Source organism: Dama dama, chromosome 5, assembly GCF_033118175.1.
Source record: "Dama dama isolate Ldn47 chromosome 5, ASM3311817v1, whole genome shotgun sequence".
Taxonomy (NCBI): domain Eukaryota; kingdom Metazoa; phylum Chordata; class Mammalia; order Artiodactyla; family Cervidae; genus Dama; species Dama dama.
Window position 1 is genome coordinate 82721866 of NC_083685.1, and position 25266 is coordinate 82747131.

The following is a 25266-nucleotide window of genomic DNA, read 5'->3' on the forward strand; positions in this document are numbered from 1 at the left end:
TTCTTTAATCACCAGGGAAATACAAATTAAAAGCCACAGTGAGATACCACACATAATTATCAGATTGCATAAAGTTTGACAATAGTAAGTTAAGAATGTGGAATAACATGTTCTATCATCAACTACTGGTAGGAGTATGAACTGGTACAACTAATTTAGAAAACATCTTATGCATTATATGGTGAAGGTGAAGATGGGCATACCCTGACTGTTCATTTGGTATACACTAGAAATTAATGCACATGTGCACACAATACCTATGAATGTTCACAGCAGCACAGTTCATCTGGGCTTAAAATGAGCAACAACTCAAATGTCCTTCAAAATAACAATAGATTACACTACACACCATGGGTAAGAATCTCACAAGAGGCACGAGATAAAAAAATACATACAGCATGATTTTCTTCAGGAAAAAAAAAAACTATCATGTTTACAGGCAACAGGCAAAACTATTAAGAAAAATAAGTAAATCACTACAGAACTATAATCACAAAAGTCAAGATCCTGGTTGACCCTTGGGGGAAGCGAGGAATATGAGATCAGAAGGGCCTACTGGGGTGCAGGCTATGTTGTCTTTCTTAACTGGATGGTGTTCATTTGATGATTATTATATTGTACATTTATGTTTTATGGCCTTTTATGTATGCATGCTATATTTCACGGTTTTTTTTTTTAAGTTAAAAGAAAAAAAAGTAGCAGGAAAAAGGCATCAATTCTGCAAACACAGATGCCAGGAGACAGCTCTATAGACCATGCAGTTTTGCAGTTTGGTTATAGACATCATTCCTTAGAAGCTCAGCCTAGAGTATGGTGTGTGTTTCTTTAGCCCTTCTTTTATGGCTCTAGGTAAAACCTTTCCTTTTTTTAAAAAAAAGAAACTGGAAAAGAGTCTTTTCTGCAGCTAAATACAATGAGAACGAAGTGAACTCCCAGAAAAAAGAGTTCTTAAGCACATTCAGAAAAACAGAATTTACCTACAGTATACAAGTAATTCAGCTGTTGGCAAAAAGCACCTAAAATGAGCTGAAAAGGGAGGAAAAAAGCTAAAAATAAAAAGGATATTCAAAGAAATGTTAGATGCATGCAATTATCTAAAAATACTGAATAATCCATGCTTTTCCTATTCATTTGAAATGTCACCTTTTATCATACGTTACATCTTGCCTCAGATCTATTTCTGGACTCATCCTACTAATCTATTTATGGTGCTTTTTAATAATTGGGAGTTTAAGTATCCTCCAATTATTTTTCTTTTTCAATATTCTCTGAAGTATTTTTCCATATGAACTTCAGAAGCAACAGCCACCCTGTGGAGGTTCTGATTGAAACTGCAATGACTTTATGTATTAAGGAACCTGCCTCTTTATAATGTCTTCCTTAGACTTTCTTGTTTTCTACTTTACATTTTAATCAAAAAACCAAAATGACTTAAAACTAGGAGCATATTAAAAACAGTATCAGATAGTATATGAACTCTGATTTAAGCATCCTTTAGAATATGTGCATAAGTCATTAAAACAAAGACTAATAAATTTTATAACACAAAAACATAAAATTTCTGGATGAAGTAAAGCTATGATAAACATGTATAGAAAGCATATGTTCTTTATAATAAGTTTCAACTTGGGAGTACTTATATACTTGGAGAAGGAAACGGCAACCCACTCCAGTATTCTTGCTTTGAGAATCCCATGGACAGAGGAGCCTGGTGGGCTACAGTTCAGAGGGTCGCAAACAGTCGGACATGACTGAGCGACTACACTTTACACTTTATATACTTATCATGTATTAATACCTATAATATATACTGAGACTCATTTAACTCTCAAGAGGTAGGTGCTACTTTAAGTTTTGACTGCTGGCTTTTAGTTTGTTGCTGCCCCAGGGCTTTCTCCAGCTGTGGTACACGGTCTCATTGCGATGGCTTCTCTTTTTGTGGAGCACGGGCTCTAGGCGTGAAGGCATCAGTAGTGGTCACGCGGGCTTCGTTGCTCCTCAACATGTGGGATTTTCCTGAACCAGTGAGCGAACCTGTGTCCCCTGAACTGGCAGGCAGATTCTTTATCCACTGTGCCACCAGGGAAGTCCGAGGTAGGTACTATCTTGATTCCATTTTAAAGATGAGGATACTCAGGCACCAAGAGGTAAGGTCACACAGGCGGTAAATGGAGAAACTGGGATTTAAACCCAAGCAATTCAACAGAGTCCTAATCACTGCACTAAGAGTTTTTACAACATTCTAGTGTCAACGTAGTACAGAACAGTAAAAGCCTTCAGGAAGCAATTTGAAAGACATGTATCAATAGTCATCAAAAGATAAAACATATTTTTCAACCAAATAATTCAGCTTTCGGAAATTTTTCTTCCTGAGGAAATAATCCAAATGGAGGAAAAGGCTACATTGCTTTTGTCATTGTTGTTTAGTCACTAAGTTGTGTCCAACTCTTCTGTGAGCCCATGGTCTGCAGCCCACCAGGCTCCTCTGTCCATGGGATTCTCCAGGCAAGAATACTGAAGTTGGGTTGCCATTTCCTTCTCCAGGGGATCGTCCCAGACCAGGGATCAAACCCACGCCTCCTGCATTGGCAGGCATACTTTTCCACTGAGGCACCAGGGAAGTCCTTATGTTGCTTTTACTTTAGTCTTTACTTAGAGTATTAAAATACAGTACACACCTGTCTAACACACATTCCCCCCTCTAATACTAGCATCCCAATTTTGTTCTGGAGTTCACAGCCTCCACTGCATGCAGTCTTTAGGAATGGAACTGAAAAACCTGCTTGCTCCTGGCCTAGGTGTAGGCAAATGACCTGTGTCCCTCTTTCATATATTTGCATCTTTAGATACAAAGGCATAAAGCCAACTATTGGAGCTGATTCACCCCAGAAACTAAAACCTTTCAATGATTGTCCACTAGCTCCTATCACCTAGAGCCCCAGAGATACCTGCTTCTGTCCACTGTGAAATCTGGTTTAGCCTTTAGTTTGATTCTGTGAGCTACCTAACATCCTTCTAATAAATTCCCATGTTCTTTTCCCTTCTTATTATAGACTGAGTCACTGTGTTGTTTTCAAAGAATTGTAATACAAAACGAGTACCACAGAGTAGGCGGCAGGCAACTGATTCTCAGAAAAATGTCAATTAGTTATGGAACCAATGAGGGGTAGAAGACATTGAGTCTCTTGTTCATATAGTTCACTGGTTTCAGACAGCAACCAGTGGTGAGACAGGGCTGAATTTATCAATAAACAGTAAGTGGATAGTCTACAGTGAGCATACTAGCTTAGAATTAGGGTGATAAAACTTCTCTGCAAACACAGATCCAACTCCGGCCTAAGATTCCATGACTGAGAAACAACAAACAATTTGGCATGACTGTTCACGAGCTGAACTGTGTCCTCCCAAAAAAGATATGCTGAAATCCTAATACTCAGTGCCTCAGAACATGATCTTATTCGCAAAGAGGGTCTTTACAGAGACAATCAAGTTCAAGTAAGTCATGAGGGCGGGCTCCAATCCAGCAGGACTGGAGTCCTTATAGACAGGGGAAATATGAACATAGAGTCAGACAAACACACAGAGAAAAGATGTTAAACACATAAGGAAAAGAGTCATTTGACTAGAGGGCTGCTTCTACAAGCCAGGGAACGCCAGGAATTCCTGGTAAACATGAAGCTAGAAGAGGTAAAGGATTTCCTCTCAGAGCTTAGAGTACAGAAACAGCATGGCCCAGCCAAAACCCTGATTTTGGACCTTGGGCCTCCAGACCTGTGAGACAAGAAACTTCTGTTAAGTCAACCAATTTTTGGTACTTTATTATGGAAGTTCCAGAAAACAAACACAATGATATAAAGGAAACAATTCAAAGATTTAGGGAAATAGGGACTTTAGATTAAATCTATTATACAAATATGCATCCCACTTATCCACCCCAAGAAAAGTTGAGAAGACTCTCTTCAACTTCAATACTTAAGGAAATAATTAAGTAAACACCAAAACCTTTTTTTTAATTGAAGTATAGCTGATTTACAATATTGTGTTAGTTTCAGGTATTCAGCAAAGTGGTTCGGTTATACATATTTTTATATACTTTTTTCTTTCTTTTTTGGATATGTTGTGTGGCATGTGGGGTCTTACTTCCCTGACCAGGAATCAAACCCAGGCCTCTTGCCTTGGGAGCTTGGAGTCTTTGACATTGGACTACCAAAGAAGTTCCTATATATTCTTTTTATTCTTTTCCACTATAGGTTATTACAAGATATTGAATGCATTCACTGTGCTATACAGATATGCTTACTGTTAATCTATTTTATATATGGTACACCAAAATCTTTTCAACACATTTTACTCACTTTTCTCTCTAAGCAAAGGGAAGAGGCTGCAGTGAAAATGCTCCTGATCTCTGCGGGTGGGAAAATCCTGAGATGATGGAGATCAGATGAGAGCAGTTAATTACCCAAAGAAAATCTGGTATGGTTACTTCACTGACAACAGGGGAAAAGAAAAACTGGATCTCCAGAATGGTCTCTCAACAAAAAACAAGAAACAAATCAATCTTCCAAGTTTAAAGAATTGTTAGCCATCTTCAAAGTGGTATGTGGCCATTTTCACACGCAGCTAAACACCTAGGAAAAAGATGCCCACAACACTGAGGAACTACTGAACAACAGCTCTAAGATAATAATTCTGAAAAAACTAATAATAATAATTCTGGAGCTACAGAATACAGCCACAGTCCACTGATAAATAAGAGCTAAGGCCCATGGAGGTCAGGTTCTAAACAGACTTTCAATCCAGTCTACCTAAGACCCAATGGAATCCCAAACCTACCCCACAGCTTTTGGTCCCCAAATAACCTCAGCCACTAACAGCTTCCTCTCATGGTTCTTCAGTAATTGGTCAGAAAGTCTATTACGGGAGAAAAGGCCAAGCGCAAGACCACCAATAGTACTCTCTTCCAAAATAGCAAATTAAAAGCATTATCACATCTCTCAAAGAACCACAAAGATTTGTGTCACCATTAAAACATGAGCAGAGGTGATGATCTGATATAGTCTGACTACTGCAAAAGCCTGACAGCTCTTAGAAAATGACAGGGGATTATAATCAAATTAATCAAATGGTGATGCCAAATGTTGCTGCAGTTTTGATTTATCCTCTTTACTGAAACAAATAAACACAGCCTTGGTCATCTGGGATGCATCCAACTGCAGGGCTCTGATGAAGCTGCTTCCTAGATTCCTTTTCGGGTGGGACACCTGCTTCTTCAGGTTTACTTCCCCGCCCCCTCAGGAATAATCCAAAGAACTTTTTTCTTGAACCAATAGAAAGTCAACTGCCAACAAAATATACCATCACTCCCAAATACTATTATAGTATCTAATTCCTGTGTATATAGTATCTAATTCCGGTCTCTCAGTCATGTCCAACTCAGCGACCCCATGGACTGTAGCCCACCAGGCTCCTCTGTCCATGGGATTTCCCAGGCAAGAATACTGAAATGGCTTTGCCATTTCCTTTTCCAGGATTCTTCCAGACCCAAGGATCGAACCCAAGTCTCTGTGTTTCCTGCATTACAGGTGGATTCCTTGCGTGGAGGGTGAAATTTGAGAAACAGATTGTAATATAAGCACAGGGGAAGCCCTAATTCCTACACCATCAGAATCAGAAAATTAACATTGATACCATACTACCATCTAATCTATAGATCTCACTCATTTTCATCAACTAGCCTAACAATATGCTTTATAATAAAAGATAAAATTCAGGATCCCTTGTTATATTTGCTTATCATGTATCTTTAGTCACTTCCAACTTGGAACCTCAGTGTTTCCTTGATGCATTTTAGGAACACTTGGCCAGTCATTTCAAGAATGTCTCAGTTTGGGTTTGTTTCATGTTTCCTCATGTTTGTAACCAGATTATGCATTTTTGGCAGGAACATCACAGGAATATGATCATCTCCCTACAGGCAGTATACTATCTCAACTTGTCCCACGAAAAGTGATGCTACTTTTGAATCACTCAATTAAGGTTGTGTCTGCCAGGTTTCTCCCTATAATCTTTTTCTTTTTGTAATTAATACATTTCACAGGGAGATTATCTGAGACAACATAAATATCCTTTGGAGTGGATTGAATGGTGCCCCCCCCATACCAATAAAAGATATGCCCACGCAGAAGCTGTGAATGTGACCTAATTTGGGAAAAGGATCTTTGCAAATGTAATTAGGTTAAAGATCTTAAGAAGCGATCACCCTGGATTAGAGTGGGTCCTAAATCCAAAGACAAGTGTCCTTAAGACAGAAGGGGAGAAGACACAGGCAATATAAAGACAGTGGGGACTGACAAGCCAAGAAATGCCATGAATTCCTGCCAGCCACCAGAACCTAGAAGAGAGGATGAAACAGATTCGCCCTCAGAGCCTCCAAAATGGGATCAACCCTACTGACACCTGGGTTTCAGACTTCTGGCCTCCAGAACCATAAGAGAATAAATTTACGTTGTTTTAAGACATCCAATGTGTGCTAACTGCCCCCCTAGGGAACTAATTATAGCAATTCTGTTCCTCAAAGTTTTACCTACTAGTTTTAATATCTATTGATGTTTCTTGGCTGAATCAACTATTATGATGGTTACCAAATGAAATTTTCTAGTTCCATCATTCTTTCTACATTCATGAGTGGACTCTTGTAAAGAAAAGCTTTACATCAGCTTTATCCGTAACTGGCAAAAGCTGTGGACAATCCAAATGCCTATCAATGGGTGAGTGGATAAACAAACTGTGGTATATCTAGACAATGGAATACCACTCAGAAGAAAAAAAAGGAATGAACAACTGATACATGCAACATGTGGTAGCAGAGATTATCTAATACTGATGGAAAGTAATGAATGATTAACAGAAATAGAAAAAACTGGTACTTGATAAATATAGCAAATTCGTTCAGCACATTTGATGAGCGAGAAGATGAAGGTCCTTGATAGTAAAAACTGAAAAATATGAAACTAATGATACAAGCTTAAAATTCCATGATTTAATAAAAGTTTTCTTCAAATTTGGGGAAGATCCTGGTGGCTCAGATGGTAAAGAATCTGCCTGCAATACAGGAGACCCAGGTTCAATCCCTGGATCTGGAAGATGCCCTGGAGAAGGGAACGGCAACCCACTCCAGCATTCTTGCCTGGAGCCTGGTCAGCGGAGCCTGGTGGGCTACAGTCCATGGGGTTGAAAAGAGTGGGACACGACAGAGTGATAAACACTTCCCAGTTCTATCTCGCTTTCTCTTGTTTCCCTTTACCCTTCTGCCCCTCTTCTGCATTTGTCCATCTCTGTTTCTGTCTTTAAATTTAAGATAATGAAAACTACCTGCCAAACACAGAATCAACAATTTAGGTTAAGACCAGTTTCTTCATAATTCATTCCTTTGGCCATATCCTTTTAAGTAAATGCTCTGATTTTCAGCTGAACAAATTAAAAAAATAAAACTTCCCATATTTCATCTTCCTTTACAAATACTGTGGCAAATTTCCTGTAATCACATCAGGGATCACACTTCATTCAAGGGTATGTTGTTACCTTTCTAAAGGTTCTCTTGATAACGTAAGTCAATGAACTATGATTCAAAGGAATAAAAGCTGCATGTTGTTCACTGTCTTCTCTGAACTATCAAGAGGAAAGGGTAATAAGAACATTATTTCAAATGAATAAACCTATAAAGAAGCACACATAAACTTTGAAACATTATTTCTTAGAACACAAGCATAGCACAGGAACAGTAAATCCACACATAGGAATACACATAAATGAGGCATGTACTGTAACTTAAGATCAAGAAGTAAAAATAATGTGAAAAAAATTTTTAAAAGAGTATGTTGGGACTTCCCTGGTGGCTCCCAATGCTGGGGGCCTGGGTTCGATCCCTGGTGGGGGAGTTAAAGTCCCACACACTCCAACTAGGCCCGTGCTGCAACTACTGAGTCTGTGTGCTCTAGAGGCCATGAGCCACAGCAAGACCCAGCGCAGCCCAAGTAAGTAATTTTCAAAAAGAGGATATGTTGGGAATTCACTAGCAGTCCAGTGACTAGGACTCCAAGCTTCCCACTGCTGGGGGCCCAGGTTCAATCCCTGGTTGAGGAACTAAGATCCCACAAGTCACATGGCATGGCCAAGAAAAAAAAGGATATATTCACATTCTCTCTCACTCTATGCTATATTTATTAAGTCCCTCTGCCTCAAGACAAAAATAAGTCATATAAAAATTTTTAGATAATTCAAGTATTCCTTTGTAAATTTGGCAAGGGCATATAAGCACTTGAACAATGCCAGAGAGGTCAAGCTTAATGGTAATTAAATAAATCAAGAAGGACTTAGGGGACTTCCCAGGCGGTCCAGTGGTTAAGACTCCACCCTCTGCTGCAGGGGGTGTGGAATCCATCCCTGATTGGGACACTAAGATGGCGCTGGTCAGAAGCAGCCAAAAAAAGTAACGGGGTGTGGTGAAGGAAGACAGAGAAGGCATTCTTCAAAAATATAAGAAAGCCCTCCCCACCCATTAGTATGGCTATTATTTTTTAAGAAAAGAAAAATATCAAATGTTGGCAAGAATGGGGACCCTTGGAGAACTGCTAGTGGCAATGGAAAATAGTACACCTGCTGTGAAGACAGTTTGGTGATTCCTCAGAAAGTTAAATACAGAATTACCAAATGACCCAGCCATTCCATTTCCAGGTTTAGATCCCAAAGAACTGAAAACAGAGAATCAAACAGATACTTCTACACTCAAGTTCACAGCACCATTAAAAGATGTGTGTATCCACTACCTTGTAGTGACGACAACCCAAATATCAATCGATGAATGGATAAAATGCGGTGTGTGTATACAGTGGAATATCATTCAGCCTTAAAAAGGAAGAAAATTCTGACACGTGCTACAATTTGGACAAACCTTAATGACATCATGCTAAATGAAATAAAATTCAAAAAGGGCAAATGTTATATGGCTCTGCTTATATGAGATACCTAGAAAAGGTGAATAGCAACTGGAAGTAAAATAGAGGTTTACCAGGGCTGGAGAAGAGGATAATGGGAAGTTACTGTTTAATGAGTACTGAATTTACATTTGGGTAATGGATGAGTTCTGAAAATGTAGAGTGGTAATTGTTGCACAATCCTATGAGTATACTTAATGCCACTGAATTATACACCTAAAACTGGCTAAGATGGTAAATCTTATGCATACACATTATAATTTTTAAAGGGGGAAATTTTTTAATTTAAAAAAAAAAGGTAAAAATGCCAATTTAACCATCACACCCACAGAAATTCAACCAAACTAGCAGCCACTTTGGGCAACGAATTGCATGGTCAGCCTTAAAACATTAACTATAAGATGTGTAAGGCAGTATCTCTGCTCCCAAAGACCCCAAGATTTAGCTGAGAAAAAGACAAAACACAGCACTTATCTCACAATGGTGCGAATCATCTTTACAGGAATTCCACGAGACCAAAACGATTTTCATAATAATTCTGAGTTTATTTGCCCTTTTCACTGTGTTGACATCTGTACTGATGGTTGAAAAGCAGTGGCTAGTAAAACTGCTGTTGCCTTAGCAGGAATCAAGGCAGTGATACCAAAGTGAACTAGTAGTCCCCTATGCTCTATAACCAGTGAAGTCCCTGGCAGTCCAGTGGTTGACTCTGCACTTCCAATGCAGGGGATTGGATTTGATCTCTAATTGGGAAACTAAAGATTCCACATGCCTCAAAGTCAGAAAAATATAGCCACTCTCTTACAGTTTAAAAAAAGAAAAGGGAGGGCTTCCCTTGTGGCTCAGCTGGTTTAAAAAAAAAGGGGGGGGGGGGAACCATTTTAACTTATGAATGTCCTTGATGATGCAATAAAAATTAATTTTATTAAACTTCCACACACAAATACATGTCTTTTCAACATTCTGTAAGGCAAGAAGGGAAGGTGCATAAACAGCTTCTGTTGCATAGTATGGCTGTGAAGAGGAAAAGCACTGTGATTGAGTGAATTATGGAAAGAAGTAGCCACAATTTTCACAGACCATCAGTTTTACTTGAAAGACTGATAAAAATGACTTAGTAAGACCTAAGCAGGGAATTCCCTGAGGTCTAGTGGTTAGGGTTCTAGCCTTTCTTTTTATATATATTTATTTATTTGGCTGTTCCAGGTATTATTTAGTTATTCATTCTTCATAGCTCAGTTGGTAAAGAATCAACCTTCAATGCAGGAGACCCCAGTTCAATTCCTGGGTCCAGAAGATCCGCTGGAGAAGGGATAGGCTACCCACACTAGTATTCTGGCCTGGAGAATTCCATGGACTATACAGTCCATGGGGTCGCGAAGAGTTAGACACAACCGAGCGACTTTCACACTTTCACTCCAGGTCTTAGTAGAAGCACGTGGGATTTTTACTCTTCAGTGTAGCACACGGAATCTTTTTTAGTCTCCAGAACGCTTAGTTTTTGGCATGTGGAATCTAGTTCCCCAACCAGGGACCAAACCTGGGCCCCGTGCACTGGGAAGGCACTTAGCCACTGGACCACTAGGGAAATCCCAGGTCTGTGGCCTTTCACTGCTGTGTCCCTGGTCAGGACACCGAGATGCAGCAAGCCAAAAGGCACAGCCAAAAAAAAGAAAGACTTGGGCATTTGGCATACTTTTTTTCAAAATGAAGTTTTTCAAGAAAAACTGACAGTATTTGTTGCCAGTGATAAACTTCGAACTGCTGCTTAAAACCTCATATTTATTTGGCTGAGTTGGGTGTTAGTTGCAACACTCAGGATCTTTATTGCATCACGTGGGATCTTTCCTCATGGTGCATGTACTCTCTAGTTGTAGCATGCAGGCTCACTGCTTACAGGCCCGTGGGCTCAGTTGCTCTGAAGCAAGTGGGATCTTAGTTTCCCAACCAGGGATGGAACCTGAGTCCCCTGCATTGCAAAGCAGATTCATAACCACTGGACCAGCAGGGATGTCCCCAAACCTCATAGTTTAGAATGTGTGTATCCACTACCTTGTAGTGACGACAATAAACTTGATAACTTCCCAAGCTTAAGACTCTTCTGATGAGATCAGTGATATTACCAAATGTGGGTACTTTAATATTGTATAATGAAATGCATCAATACTTGGAAGATCTACATAATCCAGTGAACCATTATTTTCCAAATGACTCATGTGCCATGCCACAAGAACACATGTGGGTAAAAGGCTGATTCAAAGTGCAAGAGAAACCAATGGCTCTTACTGTTAAAATAGAAAAGTTCATTGATGATGTTTCAGATTCCACTTTGACTAATCTTAAGAAACTACCACTTTGGGGTGGAATATCCACAATTATCTGAAAACACAAACTATTCCTCCCTTTTTCTACTACATGTGTGTGAGACTGCCTTTCCTTTACATACTTCACTAACCAAAACAGACTGAATGTAGAGGCAGATACAGGAATATTATTTTTTTAGACCAAAAAAAAATTTTATTAGGATATCAAAAACATAGTCCATATAAAGCAACTTGATAAATTTGATTTAACCAAAATTAAAAATTTCTCTTTAAAAAACAATGCTAAAATAATGAAAAGCCAAGCTGCAGACTGGGAGAAAATGTTTTTGAATTGTATATCTAATTAATGTCTTGTATCCAGAATGTATTAAGATCTCTCAAAACTCAAAGAAACAAAAAATGGGCAAAAGATTAGAATATTTATTTCAATATTTCTTATTTTAGGGGGAAAAGTGATTTTTCACTTTAAAATGTCAATACACAATAAGCTTATTTTTAAGAGATTAAATTTCATTAATTTCTCGGTTTGGGGTTTGTGTGGGTTTTTTTAAGATTTATTTATTTGTTTTTTGGCTGTGGTGGGTCTCCATTGCTGCATGCGGGCTTTCTCTAGTTGCAGCGACAGGGGGTTACTCTTAACACTGCAGTTCTTGGGTTTCTCATTGCAGCGGCTTCTCTTGCTGCAGAGCCTGGGCTCTAGGCATCCAGGCTGTAGCCGTTGCAGCGCAGGGCTCAGGTAGTTATGGCTCCCAGGCTTAGTTGTTGCATGGCATTTGGGATCTTCCCAGGCCAGGGATGGAACTGGCATCCCTTGCAGATTCTTAACCACTGGCACACCAGGGAAGCCCCTAAATTTCTCAGTTTTAACTTCTCACACAGTAAAATATGATAAATGTAGCCCACATAAACAAAAGCTGCTTAGAACCCTGAATCATGTGAGTACAAAGCGTTCTGATAGCAAAAAGTTTGAGAACCACTACTATAATCTGACACACAGGAAGACTGTGTTTGTCAAGACTTCCATACATGTAGCCTACTCTTTTTTTCTTCAAGTTTCGATGATGGAGTATAAGGTTAACTGTGGGTACAAAGTAAGCTTTAACACTTGGTGTATAAATCTTGGTTCAAAAAGTACATATATGTCAAAAGACATACACATTCACATTTAACAGCAGGATTTCTGCTTTATTAAAAAAATGTTCAAGTAACAGGGCTTATATTTTATCCTTTCAGTGAAAACACATGGCAAATTTATGTTGCTCCAAGTGTAAGGCAAAATACACAGGACTCTAAATATTCTCTGTGTCTAATTTTCCTCTATCTTGTCTTGCTGTCCACTCCCACTTGCCCTGCAAGCAATGAAATGACAAATTTCTGGAATATGCTGCTGGTGCTTTCAGCTGTGCTCTGCCTACACAAAAACAAAACAAATCCATAATAGGGGCCTCTGGGATTGGATGAAACAGCCTCCCACAGGCAGACTGGAGGTTCTATGAGTCAATCAAATAATTCTTGGCAGAAATCCAGGCAAATAGAAAACAGACTTTGAAAGAAGCTAGTCTACAACTCTATGACAATACCTTTTAAAAATGTTCTGTATTTGATTAACCTTTACATTCTTCTTTATGTCTCTGTCCCTCTGCTGAAAATAAAGCAACATTATGCTACCTTAAACAAGAGGACTTTCTTAAATAACAGAAGCGGTATTGTGTTTTCTCTAAAAAAAGATTCAAGCCATTCATTCACAGCAAAGCCTAAGCACCTACAACTCTGTATGGTAACATAGGTTGGGTACAGAAACATCGGCTGCTTTAGAACACATTCAAAGCTTCGATGAAACTACAACTACATCGAATTTTTAGAAATTAGGGTCTCCAACTCCTTTTGGCACATCAATAATTCTTTATCTCTTCCTACTTTGATGGGTATCTACAATTTACAAGCACTTTTACGTGGACACTGTTGGGAACTCTCTGACATCAATTAGCTAAGGCAAGTACCAAAGGGTTAAAAAAAGGGTGGGGGGCACTTTTGAAAAGCCCTAAGCTGAACTTAACACATCCCGGTAACGGGGCCAGTTTAAGTGGTAAGAACCCATTCTGCGCTTTTGTTTTTCATAAGCAGTACAAGCGTAAAGATTCTAGAAACATTTCATGACCACCATACCGAATTCCTTTCCAAGACTAAGTCGCTGGATGATAACTTTTTAGCCTCTCTACTATAGCCAACAGCTTACTCCAACTACCAGTCACCCGGGCTCAATTTTGGAGGCCTGTCACCGCCGGTAGGAGGCCACCGATAGGAACAAGCCCTTCAAAGGCAAAATTATGACAGATTCGAAGGAGACACTTTTTTTTTTTTTTTTTTGGCCATCTCCCGCTTCCTTCGCGCGTCTTGGGTAGCAACACGTCTTCAGTGCATCTTTTGGCCAAAATCTGGCGCCAGGTTTCAAACACGCTCTCCGGCTGGCTGCCACCAGAGTGGAGTAGCGAAGGGAGGAGGGGACGGCTGCCCACCGATCCTGGCCGGGGGGCGGGGAGCGGTGGAAATAAAGCGAGGGACTTCGGAAAGGAGACCTCAACCCTCTCCTTCCGAAAAGCCACTTTCGTTTGCCCGGAGCCCCCCATCCTGGAAAGCGCGCTGAGAGACCCAGGAGTTTTCCCTCCCGTCAAAGGACAGACAGAGCGCCCTCGGTGGCCGGGAGTTGGGGGGCTCGCGGGGCCGGCGCGACAGAAAGCCCCGAACTGCTGGGAGAAGAGGAGGGGGGCGGCCGCAGCAAGCAGGGGAACTCACCCAGCTTCTTCCACATGGCGAGATGACAGGCGAGGAAGCCTTTGCGGATGGCGGCGCACACCTTCGCCGGCTCGGACGACGTGAAGCCCCTCTGCTTCTTGATAAAACCCCACAGGTGCTCGCGGGCGAACTGCGCCGCCTCCCGCCCGCCGTGCCCGTCGCACACGGCGAAGAAGGCCACCGAGGAGCGGCGGCGGCAGCAGCGGCCGGGAGCCGGCGAGGCCCCGGCATCCGGCGGCGCCGCAAGAGCCTCCCGGGCGGCCTCGGCGCCGCCTCTCCCCGACACTTCGCCGCCGGCCGGGGGCGGCGGTGACCGCGGCGGAGGCGGCGGCCGCGAGGGCGATCGCCGCAGCGAGGGTTCTTCTTCGGCCGCCGGCTCGGGCTCCACCACGATCTGAGTAACGTCCTCCATGTACTTCCTCCCGCCCTGGTCGGAGAAGACGCTCACTCCCAGCGAGTACAGCCCCGCCATGGCCGGCTGGCCGCGATCCCGCCGGTCCCGCGCGGCCCGCCGAGTCCCCGCGGCGGGAGGTACCCTCGGCGCTCGCCAGCCAACTATTGTTTATCTCCGATGAGGCCGAGCCGGGGGAGGGGGCGGTCCCGGAGGGCGGAGGTTGGGGTGGGCGGGGGGCGCGCGCGATGTCGGGACTTGTCCGCGAGAGCTGGGCCCGAAAGCCGGGGGCGGACGGAGCCCAGCCGCTGCGCCTGCGCAGTAGGCCTCCCCCGCCGCCCGCCCGCGCCCACCACACAAATCCGACGTTCTCGCCGGCTGACGTCATTCGGCTCTCCGGAGCCGGCCAATCCAGAGTCGAGTTGACGCGCGCGCCCGCCCTCCGCCCCCAAGCCTCGCTCCTGCCTACAACGGCCGCGCTCCTCCCTTTTGACCCGCGCGGGCGCTGGGCCCGCGACCTACCCGCCCGGCGTTCGCTTCGCCACAGCTGGCGGTTTTCGCCCTCCGGCATTTTCGGCGGGTGCTAAAACGCTTTATCTGCTAGTCTGCTGTCACCTTTTGGCTCAACCCCCGGGGTCACGATGCTTGCGGCCGCCCAGGGCGTGCCGCTGCTTGCCTTGCGGGGAAAGCCGTGTGGGCTCGGGCCTCCAGCGAGCCCGGAAAATCTGCCGGGAAGAGACCTTCCATTTCTTAACTGAAATGGCGGGAAACCTCACTTCGGAAGGTGGTTTGGGAACAGGCTGGGGAGATAAAGCATGCCACCAGTGAGCTGGATTTGGGTGGGATGGATCCGACCAGGAGTTGACAGCGCAAATCCAATGTGTTAAGAAAACGGGATTTCCATCTGGTCGGCTACCCAGTCTCGTTTCACGTACGTTGGAGACTGAAAGGCTTATATTTTTCCTTTTTTTTTTTTTTTCTTTAACATCTTTTCAGCTTTTGTTGAAAGTAGTAGTTTTTCCCACGAGCCCTGGGTGCAAGCATTTTACTCCTTTGGTGGGATCACTTGAAAATAGGTTAAACTGCCTAGCGCTACAGGGCTCCAACAGTTCGGTTACCTTCCCGCGTCTTCTCCCAGCAAGTTACAATCTATGAGCTAAAATCTTTGCACGGATTTCAACAGCACTAAAGCAAGCCTCGGAGTGGGCAGGTTGGTATGTTGTCAACAGCAAACGTTCTTGGGAATCAATTTAAAATTCACTTTGTCAGTTTTTGGCCGCTTCACCATCAGCTCTCCTGTGTGTTCTTTCCAGTAGAGCCTTGGAGATTTTTCAAGTAGAATGATGCTAGCTCTGGGAATGAGAAAAATGTTCATTTTTGGACATGTGACACAAGACATAAAATCGGGAAAATCCTTCTAACAATAAGGTATAAATAAAAACCATTTCAAAATGTAGCAAATCTGACTAGATCAATTAAATTGAAAATGTACTCAAAGATAACACCCTGCATCAAAATGCACTAGGCCAGGTGGTTCCAGGGTGTAAAAACACGCGGGGAAAAAAAATCCCAGCGTGTTCTGAAAGATGATCATAATCCTGTCATCAAAACCTGACCATTATAATACTGGAAGGAAATTATAGCCTATATTTCATAACTATTAATAAATGAAAAAAACCCAAGAGAAATATCAGCTATTCTAGTCTGGTATCCTCCATAACACAACAACTGAAAGAACACTTTGTGTAGCTCTGTATTACTCTTCTTAAACAGTTTACCAACCTTCCTTTCCATTCTAAGAGATTACAAAATAGATAATCTCTCCGTTCTACAATCCTTTTCATTCAATCACAACCGGATAGCCTCAGGGTCATCTGTCATTACCCTGATTAACATCTCCATGCTACTCTCTCTCTCTCTTAATCTGATTCAGTACCCTGCTCTTCATCAACCATCCTAAACGTTTCACTCCACCCTTTAGATTTCAACATCTGTTATCACCCATTTCCTCTATGCTTCACCTCTTCTCTAAATCTTCCCATCAACTTCCTGTTCTGACAGAAAGCTGGTGTGTGTGTGTTCAGTAGTGTGCAGCTCTTTGCAACCCCATGGACTGTAACCCAGAAGGCTCGTCTGTCCATGGGATTTTACAGGCAAGAATACTGGAATGAGTTGCCATTTCCTACTCCAGGGGATCTGCCTGACCCAAAGATTGAACCTACATCACCTGCATTAACAGGCAGATTCTTTACCTCTAAGCCACCTGGGAAGACTGGTTTATTGCCTAGCAGAACTACCTCCCTTCAGTTCAGTTCAGTTGCTCAGTCATTTCTGACTCTTTGTGACCCTATGGACTGCAGCACGCCAGGCCTCCCTGTCCATCACCAATTCCCAGAGCTTGCCCAAACTCATGTCCATTGAGTTGGTGATGCCATCCAACCATCTCATCCTCTGTCGTCCTTCTCCTCCCACCTTCAATCTTTCCCTGCATCAAGGTCTTTTCCAATGAGTCAGTTCTTTGCATCAGGTGGCCAAAGTATTGGATCTTCAGCATCAGTCCCTCCAATAAATATTCAGGACTGATTTCCTTTAGGGTTGCCCGGTTTGATCTCCTTGCAGTCCAAGGGACTCTCAAGAGTCTTCTCCAACACCACAGTTAAAAGCATCAATTCTTCAGTGCTCGGCTTTCTTTACAGTCCAACTCACATCCATACATGACTACTGGAAAAACCATAGCTTTGACTATAGGACGTTTGTTGGTAAAGTAATGTCTCAGCTTTTTAATATGCTGTCTAGGTTGGTCATAGCTTTTCTTTCAAGGAGCAAGCGTATTTTAGTTTCATGGCTGCAGTCACCATCTGCAGTGACTTTGAGGCCCAAGAAAATAAAGTCTGTCTCTGTTTCTATTGTTTCCCCATCTATTTGCCATGAAGTGGTGGGACAGGATGCCATGATCTTAGTTTTCTGAATGTTAAGTTTTACGTCAACTTTTTCACTCTTCTCATTCACTTTCATCAAGAGACTCTTCAGTTCCTCCTCACTTTCTGCCATAAGGGTGGTATCGTCTGCATATCTGAGGTTATTGATATTTCTCCCAGCATTCTTTGATTCCAGCTTGTGCTTCTTCCAGCCCGGCATTTAGCAGGATGTACTCTGCATATAAGTTAAATAAGCAGGGACAATATACAGCCTTGACGTACTCCTTTCCCAATTTGGAACCAGTCCATTGTTCCATGTCCAGTTCTAACTGTTGCTTTTTGAACTGCATACAGATTTCTCAGGAGGCAGGTAAGGTGATCTGGTATTCCCATCTCCTTAAGAATTTTCCACAGTTTGTTGTGATTCACACAGTGAAAGACTTTGGCGTAGTCAATAAAGCAGAAGTAGATTTTTTCTGGAACTCGCTTGCTTTTTTGATGATCCAATGGATGTTGGCAATTTAATATCTGATTCCTCTGCCTTTTCTAAATCCAGCTTGAACATCTTGAAGTTCTCAGTTCATGTACTGTTGAAGCCTCACTTAGAGAATTTTGAGCATTGCGTTGCTAGCACATGAGATTAGTGCAGTTGTGCAGTAGTTCGAACATTCTTCGGCATTGCCTTTCTTTGGGATTGGAATGAAAACTGACCTTTTCCAGTCCTGTGGCCACTGCTGAGTTTTCCAAATTTGCTGGCATATTGAGTGCATTACTTAAACAGCATCATATTTTAGGAGTTGAAATAGCTTGCTCAGCTGGAATTCCATCACCTCCATTAGCTTTGTTTGTAGTGATGCTTCCTAAGGCCCACTTGACTTCGCATTCCAGGATGTCTGGTTCTAGGTGAGTGATCACACCATTGTGGTTATCTGGGTCATTAAGATCTTTTTTGTATAGTTCTGTGTATTCTTGCCACCTTTTCTTAGTATCTACTGCTTCTGTTAGGTCCATACCATTTCTGTCCTTTAATGTGCCCATCTTTGCATGAAATGTGCTGTTGTTATATCTAATTTTCTTGAAGAGATCTCTAGTCTTTCACATTCTATTGTTTTCCTCTATTTCTTTGCACTGATCACTGAGGAAGGCTTTCTTATCTCTCCTTACTGTTCTTTGGGACTCTGCATTCAGATGAGTATATCTTTCCTTTTCTCCTTTGTCTTTAACTTCTCTTTTCTCACCTCCCTTACAACATTTCTACCTCCCTTACAACATTTCAAGTACAGGAGAATATTATTCCTCTCATAGGTATTCTTATATTTGAACCAACTTCTCATGTTGCCCCAAATCATTTAATCATTTCTCTTCCTTTCTCCTTAAAACCCGCAAGCTCTATTTTTTTTTCTTTCTTTCTCTAGTTGTGGTGCTCAGACTTTTCATTGCAGTCAGTCTAAGCATGTGGGCTTTGGTATTTGCAGCATAGGCTAAGTAGTTGGGGCACTCCAGCTCAATAGTTGTGGTACAAGGGTTATTTGCCCTGTGGCATGTGGGATCTTCCTAGATCCAGGATCGAACCCCCATCGCCTGCATTGTCAGGTGGATTCTTAACCTCTAGAACACGAGGGAAATCCCAACTGAGAAAAGGAGTATTTCCTGCCATATCAATAAACAAGGGTGTCATAATCATCAACAATTCCAGCCTTCCAGGGCAACCAGGAAGGAGAACAACACCTAGCATCCGGCAGCTTTCAGGCTGCAGCCACTCCCTATGGTGAGCACTGAGGAGAAATGCGATACTGGCCCCAGATAGCCAAGATGTATATGAAAAGTGAGCCTAGACTCTTGCATGTTGCCATACATAGAAAAGTGCTAAACTCCTAAACTTGAGATATCTGGTTTTCTTTAATTTATGAAAATACTTCTGATGTTCAGATTACCTACCCTTTGTTGCAAACTTCTATATAACCTGACTCCTCCCCCTGCCCAGAGCAGTTCTCTCAGGGTCACTTGAAATGCTCTCTCCCAGGCTTGAAGTCCTAAAAATTCCCACTGAATAAAACAGAAGTGTCAACTTTTAGGTTGTGACTATTTTTTTAACTCAACACTACACAAACTCTTTTAAAGGTAATGCCAACTGCCACCGTGCCAAGATGTTGTCACCAACTGATCCCTGTTAACTCCCCTTTCATTTGTTCATGGATCACTGTCTTCCCATCTTCCATTATTTTTATCACTTCTCAGCCACTTTATGTTTCAAAATATTAATCATGTTTTCCATCCAACACCCTGGCTTCTCCATACCTCATCCTCCTTGTTACCGTTACAGGCATGTTACCATTAAACGCATCCCCTCAATTTGTATTCTAGTTCCTGTTTCCTCTCCTCTCAAGAGCTCTGCTCCACCAATTATCCTTTCTTGCTCTTACAAAGGTAGGAGATAGGTGGGCCCCTGGCCTGGACAAATAGATGGGAAATAGATGGGGAAATCATGGCAAATAGATGGGGAAACAATAGAAATAGTGAAAGATTTCATTTTCTTGGGCTCCAGAATCACTGCAGATGGTGACTGCAGCCATGAAATTAAAAGACACTTGCTCCTTGGAAGAAAAGCTATGACAAAACTAGACAACATATTAAAAAGCAGAGACATTACTTTGCCAACAAAGGTCCATTTAGTCAAAGGTATGGTTTTTCCAGGAGTCATGTTTGAATGTGAGAGTTGGACTGTAAAGAAAGCTGAGCACTGAAGAATTGATGCTTTTGAACTGTGGTGTTGGAGAAGACTCTTGAGAGTCCCTTGGACTGCAGGGAGATCCAACCAGTCCATCCTAAAGGAAATCAGTCCTGGATATTCACTGGAAGGACTGATGTTGAAGCTGAAACTGCAATACTTTGGCCACCTGATGTGAAGAACCGACTCATTGGAAAAGACCCTGATGCTGGGAAAGACTGAGGGCAGGAGAAGGAGACGGCAGAGGATGAGATGGTTGGATGGCATCACCAACTCTATGGACATGAGTTTGAGCAAGCTCTGGGAGTTGGTGATGGACAGGGAAGCCTGGTGTGCCGCAGTCCATGGGGTCACAAAGAGTTGGAAACTGAAGAGTTGGACTCAGCGACTGAACGGAACTGAGCTAGGCTGGACAGCTGGTGTTTGTCAAATGGAGTAAGATCCAAGCTCTGTTCTCACCCAGACACTCCAAGGACAAAGCTAGTGACAAAGCTGAGCTCTGCTAAAGAGATAAGGTTGCCACTCTTGAGGTCAAGGAAGACTTCCTAGACTGTACATGAGCAGGGAGGCTTTCTTGGAGGTTGAAAAGGGAGAGGGTTCCACCCCAGAATAAGTGTGGACTTGCACCCGTAGGCCTCTGCAATAGGATCCATCTTAAAAAATGTTGTGCATGCGTCCTGAGGAGGATCCTAGGACCAGTCACGTGTGAAGAAAGAAACAAGATAATTAGCCAGTGCAAACAAAGACCCAGAAGGAGTGTCTTATGTAAGTAATTTAAGTCACTTTTTTACTGGGCTCCTCATTCAGGATGCCTACACTCCTCTCTGGGTGTGTATTTCTGCCTAGTTTCTGACATAAACTGTTTCTTTGTATGCTCTCCCATACACTGTTCTGTGTCTCCAGTAATAAAGTTTGTTCCTGTTTTTACAGTTTTTGCCTCCTTGAAACATTCTTGCTTTCAAATGTGGGAAAGAGCCAGGGCTACTTTGCTTCTAGCCTCTAGCTCTTGCTGGTATGGTGGCTAGGATTCCTGGTTTTTGTTTTTTTTTTTTTTTTGAAAGTTTGAGACTTAAGAAGAGTGCTTTGAAGGGGTTGTAAGCAAGGTTTGCATCATTTTCTGGGCATTGCAGAGGGAGCCCTGGATTCCTGGTTTTTATACAGGCTGCTGCTGCTGCTAAGTCATATCAGTCGTGTCTCACTCTGTGCGACCCCATAGACGGCAGCCCACCAGGCTCCCCTGTCCCTGGGATTCTCCAGGCAAGAACACTGGAGTGGGTTGCCATTTCCTTCTCCAATGCCTGAAAGTGAAAAGTGAAAGTGAAGTCGCTCAGTCGTGTCCGATTCTTAGCGACGCCATGGACTGCAGCCTACCAGGTTCTTCCGTCCATGGGATTCTCCAGGCAAGAGTACTGGAGTGGGTCACCAGTGCCTTCTCCTTTATACAGGCTACCCAGGTTCAATTCCTGGACAAGGAGCTAAGATTGCCCTTCAAGACCAGTCACTGCTGTCTCTCCGAGATTACTACCTCATCATTTTCTCCTTTTCTACTGGATTATTTCCATCTTTGTACAGATATGTTCTGGTTTGTGTTTTAACAAAAATAATAATGACAAAAGCTACCTTGACTCATTCTACTCAATTTCTCTGCTCCCTCTCTTAAAAAAAGTTTTAAAGATTTGTCTCTTTCTAGAGTCTACTTCCAGTTCCTACCTCATAATTCCTCCTTAACCCAATCCAGTTAAGCAACCATCCCACTAATGCTAAGACTGTTTTTATGTCATAACCAGACCTCTCTGTTTCCAAAGCTTATGATGACTGTTCTGAACTTACTTCTGTTCCAACTGAAGCAGCAAGTGCAGACACTATTTCCTTCTTGAAACTTAATATGCTTCCTTCTGGAAACTTGGTTCTCTTAGCTTGTGAGAGACCACACTAGGTTTCTTTCTCCTCATTAAGGGACCCCCCCCCTTTTCATTTTCTTTTGCTTATTTAACCCCAGCTAGTCTTCAGGTTGTTGGGAGCACTCAGGGCTTTGTCATAGGCTCCTCTCTTTTCCTGTACACTCTTCCCAGGCAACACCATTCAGGACCAATGTTCTAAAAACTATTATTCACTGATGACTCCCAAATGTGTATCTCCAGTCTGAACTTTACCCTGAATCCCAGATTCTGCATGCGTCTGCACACTTGACAGTTCCACATGAGTGTCTAATGGGCATTTCATTTTCACATGGCAATAACAAACTCTTGATTTCTTCTCCATATCTCCTCCTCCTTGTCTTACCAATATCAAAAAGCATCATCGTCCACCAGGCTGTTCAAGTCAAAGAACAATGGAGTTTTTTATTCCTCTCTTTCCTCCATTTTCCGTCCCCCTTTTTGTTGTCGTTCAGTTGCTAAGTCGTGGCCGACTCTCTGAAACCCCATGGACTGCAGCATGCCAGGCTCCCTTGTCCTTCCCTATCTCCCGGAGTTTGCTCAAATTCATGTCCGCTGAGTCAGTGATAATATCAAACCATCTCATCCTCTGTCACCCCCTTCTCCTCCTGCCCTCAGTCTTTCCCAGCATCAGGGACTTTACCAGTGAGTTGACTTTTTGCATCAGGTGGCCAAAGTATTGGAGCTTCAGCTTCAGCATCAGTCCTTTCAATGACTATTCAGGGTTGATTTCCTTTAGGATGGCCTGGTTTGATCTCCTTGCAGTCCAAGTGACTCTCAAGAGTCTTCTCCAGCACCACAATTCAAAACCATCAATTCTTCCGCATTCAGCCTGCTTTCGTATCTTTCTAATTTATCAGCAAATCCTTTAGACTAAATCTTCAAAATCAATACCATGGTGCACTGGGAAGACCCAGAGGAATCGGGTAGAGAGGGTGGTGGGAGGGGGGATCGGGGTGGGGAATACATGTAAATCCATGGCTGATTCATGTCAATGTATGACAAAACCCACTACAACAGTGTGAAGTAATTAGCCTCCAACTAATAAAAATAAATGGGAAAAAAAAAAAAAAGAAAAAAAAATCAATACCAAACCCAGCACTTTTCACTACGTCTACCACTACCTTTCCATTCTAAGCCACGATCACCTCTCACTTAGGCCACTGTAGCAGTCTTCTCACAAGTCTTATTTCTTTCACTCTTAGACCTCTGTAAGCGCCTCCCAGGTGACTCAGCTATAAAGACTCCGCCTGCAACACAGGAGACGTGAGTTTGATCCCCGTGTCAGGAAGGTTCCCCTGGAGAAGGAAATGGCAACACACTCCATTTCTTGCCCGAGAAATCCCATGGACAGAGGACTCTGGTAGGCTACAGTCCATGAGTCTCAAGAGTCAGACACGACTTAGCAACTAAACCACAACCACCTCTACAATCCCTTTTCCACTAGCTACTATCATGATCTTTCAAAACCATAAATCAGATCAAGTCATTCCCCTACTCACTGCGCTCAGTGACTTCCCATCACGTTTAAAATAAAATACAAACTCCTTATGAAGGTCTACATGATCTTCTTTGTCCCTAAATGCTTGGAGCATTTAATAACATTTAATTCCCCCTTCTGCACTATCCTCACAGCCTCAGTGACCTTTCTGTTCCTTGAAACAGCCAAGTTTTTAAGGGCCTTAAGACTTTTTGCATTAGCTATTCAATCTCCTTAGGCAATGGCAACCCACTCCAGTACCCTTGCCTGGAAAATCCCATGGATGGAGGAGCCTGGTAGGCTGTAGTCCATGGGGTCGCTAAGAGTCAGACACGACTGAGCGACTTCACTTTCACTTTTCACTTTCATGCATTGGAGAAGGAAATGGCAACCCACTCCAGTGTTCTTGCCTGGAGAATCTCAGGGACGGGGGAGCCTGGTGGGCTGCCGTCTATGGGGTCGCACAGAGTCAGACACGACTGAGGAGACTTAGCAGTAGCAGCAGCATTCCATCTCCTTAGAATGCTATCTCCACTCTACCATCTTCAAAAGGATGGCTTCTTTTTGCTATTCAGATCTCAGTTTACTAATCCTATCTAAAATAGACTCCCTGTGCACGCATGCTAAGTCGCTCAGTCGTGTCTGACTCTCTGCAACACTATGGACTATAGCCCACCAGGCTCCTCTGTCCACGGGATCCTCCAGGCAAGAATACTGGAGTGGGTGCCATGCCCTCCTCCAGGGGATCTTCCTGACCCAAGGATCAAACCTGCATCTCTTACTTCTCCTGCATTGGCAGGTGGATTCTTTACCACTAGTGCCACCTGGGAAGTCCCTAGCCTCCCTATATCTCTATCATATAACTCTAATTCTCTGCAGAGAAAATTCTATGTCATCTTTTTTGTTTGTTTGTCTATTGGCTGTGTCTCTCAATTAGAATACAGGCTCCAGAAGAACAGAGAACTTGTCTTGTTCATTTCTATATCCCCCTGAGTCTAGAACAAAAAGTCATTATATAAATTGGTTAATTCGCCCATTTAGCCAGAAATGTGTAAAATTTATGTGACAAAAACAATGAAACTTTACCAAAGGAAAAAATAATTCCCTGAATAAGTGGAAAAACATGTCACATTCCTAGATTAGACATTTAATTTGTTATAATTCATTCTATACATTTGTTATAAATTTGAATCAAAATTTTAACTGGATTTTTTTTTTTTTCACTTGACAAGTTGATTTTAAAATTTATCCAGTGACTTCCTTGTGGTCCAGTGATTGAGAACCCCCTGCTAATGCAGGGCACATGGGTTCAGTCCCTGGTGTGGGAAGATTCTACATGCTTCAGAGCAACTAGGCCCATGTGCCACAACTACTGAAGCCCTCTAGAGTCTGTGCTCTGCAACCAGAGAAGTCACTACAATGAGGAGTACAAGCATTGCAACTAGAGGGTAGCCCTCGCTCGCTGCAACTCGAGAAAGCCTGAGTGCAGCAACAAAGAGCCAGTGCAGCCATAAATAAATAAATGAATATGTTTTTAAAAATAAACATAAAATGTATCAAGAAGAGAAAATGGATAAGAATAGCCAACATGTTATTGAGAATGAAGAATATTAGGATGATTCATTGTCCTGAAGATATCTGAATATTCTATAAATTTGGGAGTGGCAGAGAAAGGGCAAATGGACCAATAGACCAATAGTTG

The 25266-nt window shown here is 42.5% G+C and overlaps 1 protein-coding gene across 2 annotated transcripts in view; it reads right to left on the minus strand.

Moving 5' to 3' along the window:
- PPM1D (protein phosphatase, Mg2+/Mn2+ dependent 1D) overlaps positions 1 to 14683 on the minus strand; it is a 59119-nt gene extending 44436 nt beyond the window's left edge. Inside the window, exon 1 of one of the 2 annotated variants that reach the window (XM_061142695.1) lies at positions 14111 to 14683. In XM_061142695.1, the coding sequence (XP_060998678.1) occupies positions 14111 to 14582 (472 nt within the window). In that variant the 5' untranslated portion in view covers positions 14583 to 14683. The remainder of the gene's footprint in view (positions 1 to 14110) is intronic. The other variant, XM_061142694.1, reaches the window with a different exon arrangement.
- Between the last annotated feature and the right edge of the window lie 10583 nt (positions 14684 to 25266).